Source organism: Triticum aestivum, chromosome 7B (genome assembly GCF_018294505.1).
Source record: "Triticum aestivum cultivar Chinese Spring chromosome 7B, IWGSC CS RefSeq v2.1, whole genome shotgun sequence".
Classification (NCBI taxonomy): domain Eukaryota; kingdom Viridiplantae; phylum Streptophyta; class Magnoliopsida; order Poales; family Poaceae; genus Triticum; species Triticum aestivum.
The window spans coordinates 416,346,807-416,351,197 of record NC_057813.1 but is presented as its reverse complement, the minus strand read 5'-3'; the positions used below and the strand labels follow the sequence as shown (position 1 = coordinate 416,351,197).

The window sequence follows — 4,391 nt, the reverse complement described above, 5'->3', positions numbered from 1 at the left end:
TGAAGAGGAAGCAAGGTTGTGACTTACTATTGCTTTAAACATTCGAGATTGCCTTGCTGCAGCTTGTATGAGAGCATTTGAAGAAATAGCAGTCGGCCTTGAACCTGGAGTCTTATTAGGACTAGATGTCTATGAAAGAATATTTTGCAAGTTTGGATTACTATTTTCTTTGTCAACCCTCTTCGTAGGAACCTGTAAATAGATGTGCACTTTTAGAATGCAAGTAAGCAACATAAATCTTACAAGGTCAGAAGCATATGACTGTAATCACCATCGCCTGTTGGGTTTCCATCTGTTTGCTCAATTGTACAAACTTTGCCATAATGTTTTTTTCAAATTCCAGTCTTGATGTTCGCTCCTCTTGCAACAATCTTTCCCTTTCAGCACGCTCTTCTTTTAACCTCTCCTCAAGTTGTTCTCTCTCAGCATGCTCCAAGTTAATCCTCTCTTGTGTGTTAGCGCGTTCAGCTTGTAGTTGATCTTCTAAGTCATTGACCTGCTGGCTGAGCTGAGAGTTTCGCTCCTGGGTGGCTGCTGTAGCACGAGCTTGCTCTTCAATCTGGATACGGAACTTTTCAGAACCAGTTGAAGTTTTGGCCATGTATCCGTACCCACGAGGCTGCGATGACTTGCATTCCAGAGTGTCTTTGTAAGCGGTCTGGAAAACATTGTTTTTCTGCTCACTTGAAAGTGGACCTTCAGTTTCAGCTTCTTTGTTTTTAACCTCTTGAAGTGCTTGGTCCTAAAAATGATAGGAACAATTATAGGTGCAGCATCAATATTGACACTATAAAAGATGAAACAAGAATAACACGGTCCAACGCATGAATAATCGCATCTGATGATGAAACATGTCGAATGCACATCATTGACTAACTATAGAATAACCAAAAGTCAGTGTACTCACGTAAACTTTCTGGGAATCTGTGTTAGACCATGTTCCATCATTTGTGTGGGTGAGTTCCCATAGAGCAATACAATCTGGCTCTTCTCCACTTTCCAAGTTTCTCTGCAAGTAATATAACAATGAGATGCTTGAAACATGACACCATATTTAGCAGCAAGGCATACATATTTAGTTGGACTTGTACCTTCTCAAAACTAACTTGCGAGTAAGATTTTGATCTGATTATATGTTTTGTCTTCTGTTTCTTACGGTTATCAACGTTCTTTTGGCTGCGTTCCTATCAATTCATTGAAACCAGATATAACCAATGAGACTAGCCATTTCACCTTAACACATAATAGACAAATCGTGATCTTAGAGATAACCTGAAATTTTGAATCAGTGCCAAAGTACTCAATCATCCATTCCCACTCTTCTGGTTGTAAATCTTCTGACAGATTAGCCAATCTAGCTGCATCTGTTTTGTATGCCTTGTAAGTGGAGCTTAGAGTTGATCGCCAGCCTCTATATCTCTCTTTCGCAATTTTGAGAACTTTTTCTTCTATTTCTGGTGTATCTTCCAGGTCCCATCTGTCCTGTAAAGCATACAGCAAATAAATATACATAAGCAGTGCATTATCGATGGTAAAATAAGATAACACATGTGAAAAATATTGTACGCACTATCATATCTGCAACAATGAGTAGATGAATGGTAGGGTGAATGTCCGACCACGTCCTCACTCCAATGAGTGGTAACTTTCTTTTCATTATGACTACCACGTCATCCTTGAACGAACATAGTTCATTCCTACTGTACCACCCAATTTTTCAGAGAATGTAATATTTAGCTTTGCAGATCCATTGGCAGAACGCTTCTTAGATGCTTTAAAACCTTTTAGAACACCTCGCCCTTTCTTCTTCTGTCCACCAGCTTCTACAGCCCAAATCATACAAGAAAAATTGTATTACTCAGCATTAGATTGTAAGAAATGATGACACGGATGTAAACGAAAGCAAGTACTATCCTGTAGTCGCGCACGGTTGCGGCGAGCATGGGATGGCCATTCAGCAAGGGAACACATGTCATTAGCAGACACTGGAATGTCAGATTGTTCTGGAGTTCCTGTAAAAGATTTAGTAGTCTTGAAGGTTTAGCTATTTAACCCACACCAAGATTTTATGCATTATAGCAAATGCTAAATAATTTACCAGATTTGGGTTGTCTATGTTGGTTTTTGTATGCCGTTATACTTTCCATCCTTGTTAAGAGAACAGAGCCTTTCTTTACTGCACACAAAAACAATCATGGGACTTAGCATTAACAAAGCATTGATGTTCTGCACCATTCAGATAGGTGATTATGAAGTAAGGATGTTGTGTACCAGGAGCATCCTCCGTAAAATTCATCATTGTGCCCTTGTGTGGGTAAACCAGACATATGTGAATGAACATGAAAGGCAAAGTATCAGTGATAGGTTCATGAAAATACTACTCTGAATCTATAGGAAAAAAATCCAATGTGACTCGTGTAAGACCAAATATCTATTAAAAATCATCTTATAGTAATCTGAATCAAATGCAATGCAGATGATGACTAAACCTGAATCCTCTGCTCTGTTGACGCACATATAACATCTAATATATGACATTATGTCTTAAAATGTGTTGAAAGAAACTCATCTCGATCTACGCTAATTGCTAAAAAATATTTATAAGAAGAAAGTGACTGTAGGATGTATAAGAAGAAACCAAAGTGTAAGAATGTGGATTTATTTTAGGCAAGACGGATAATATTACATCGAAAGCTAACCAACCTGATTCAGATATAAGAATTAATGTTGTATGCAGAGTGACAGCGACGGTGATGGTAGGATTCTAAGTGTAATGTAAAGATTCAGACTGAACCCAGGGGGGAAACAAATGTAAAGTGGATCATGAAAGCATCCATGTATGTAGAAAAAAACCTGGTATTTGGCACCATTATTAGTTGGGGGATTGAACTCAGAAAGCCGACACTTATCTAATAAAAATGCAAGCAAGCGTACCGTGCAGATGAAGCATCAAGCAGGAAGCTGCTCATACAACAATCAATTAAGCTGCTTGTAGTAGCTAGCTAGCTAGCTTTGTACATACAGATTACAGAGTATGTCTATATCTTTCAGTTAATGGATCTAATGCTCAAAAACCAATCTAATGCTCACGACCCCCTTTGGCATCCACGAGGAAACAGAGCGAACCAGGAGCAGAGATGGTGGAGAGGCCTGCAGGCACCTCGGGCACGCTGGGGTCGGGTGCGGCAGTAACTAGTGCCTGGCCACCATGTCATGATGCCGGCGTGCACAGCCGAGACGGCTGCGGCCATGAACCGGGCCGGGAGGCCCCGTCGAGCCCCAGTTCAAGGCCGAGGAGAGCTCCATGGCGGCCAGCCTCCAGGCCAAGGTGAGGCGCTGCGCCGACCCTCCAGGCCGCGAGAGCCTCCGCCGAGGCGGCCAAATCGAGGCGCGATGGGAAAATGCCACCGGCGGCGGCATGTCCCCTGCCCTGACTTCATTTCTACGACCAAGTGGTGAGCGAAGGAGAGAAGGGGCAGCCCCTCTGAATGGATCGGGATCGAGAGAGCCGCGCATCGAGGAGGAGCTCGTGGGGGAGGGGGTTTGATCCTAGACAGAGGTGGGCGCAAAGGAGAGGGGGGAGGGGGAGATCGAGGAGGACTGGATTTTTCAGTTCTAAATGGATATTTCTTTCAGAATTCCTATATAGAGCAGGACTTGAGTACCCAAAATAGTGGCGTCATAGTCAAGGGCGATGCAAACACAGGAAATATTGATTATTATGGGGTGATCAAGAAAATCATATTTCTTGACTTTCCTCCTGATAAGGAGGTTGTTCTATTCCAGTGTGACTGGTTTGATGTGCCTCCTGCCAACAAAACTAAGAGTAAGGGGTATAAGAAGGACAAATATGGAATTATTGACCTTGACACTACTCTACACCAATTCCAGGGAGACCCTTACATTCTAGGCCTCCAAGCTCAATAGGTTTTCTATGTGAGAGATGTGAAGAACCCTGATTGGGCAGCTGTTATTAAAATGAATCCACGAAATTTGTTTGCTCCTTCTGTTTTAAATGGTGTAGGCCTTGATGAAGCTGTTGAAGCCGATGAGGGTGGTGAGGCAGATGTACTGGATGTCGTCGATGCAGAAATTACAGTGCCAAAAATTACAGTACCTGACGAGATCACTAGTTGGTGTAGAAATGATGACGAAGGATCCAGCATTGATGTTTCAGTCATAGAAAATATAAAACCTATTGAGTTTGAAGATGTCCAATTTGAATCTAATGATGATACGGATGATGATGAGGCTTACGTAAATGATGGCCATGTTGCTCCTTTGGGACAAGAAGAATTGGATGATGACCAGGGGTTCTTTGCATAGTTTTTAATTTCTTGGTAAGGTGCTTTTCACATGTGTAAGCCATGAGTATAATTTCTTGAACTGTT

The 4,391-nt window shown here is 41.9% G+C and overlaps 1 protein-coding gene across 1 annotated transcript; it reads right to left on the bottom strand.

The window, feature by feature from the left end:
* Positions 1–247: 247 nt before the first annotated feature.
* Positions 248–3,189, bottom strand: LOC123158012 (uncharacterized). The gene is made up of 7 exons (XM_044576164.1): positions 2,099–3,189; positions 1,911–2,012; positions 1,571–1,823; positions 1,273–1,482; positions 1,092–1,184; positions 908–1,009; positions 248–742 (listed from the first exon to the last, which is right to left on the bottom strand). The coding sequence occupies exons 3-7, from the start codon at positions 1,655–1,657 to the stop codon at positions 248–250; spliced, it is 987 nt and encodes a 328-aa protein (XP_044432099.1). The 5' UTR covers positions 1,658–1,823; positions 1,911–2,012; positions 2,099–3,189.
* Between the last annotated feature and the right edge of the window lie 1,202 nt (positions 3,190–4,391).

What these genes read in the sequence shown, in the direction of transcription:
- LOC123158012 (XM_044576164.1), bottom strand. Translation starts at nt 1,657, where the DNA reads ATGAAAAGAAAGTTACCACTCATTGGAGTGAGGACGTGGTCGGACATT. An exon ending in TCATTGTTGCAGATATGATA is followed by an intron (nt 1,483 to 1,570) that starts GTGCGTACAATA and finishes TATGCTTTACAG; the next exon opens with GACAGATGGGACCTGGAAGA. An exon ending in GCACTGATTCAAAATTTCAG is followed by an intron (nt 1,185 to 1,272) that starts GTTATCTCTAAG and finishes ATGAATTGATAG; the next exon opens with GAACGCAGCCAAAAGAACGT.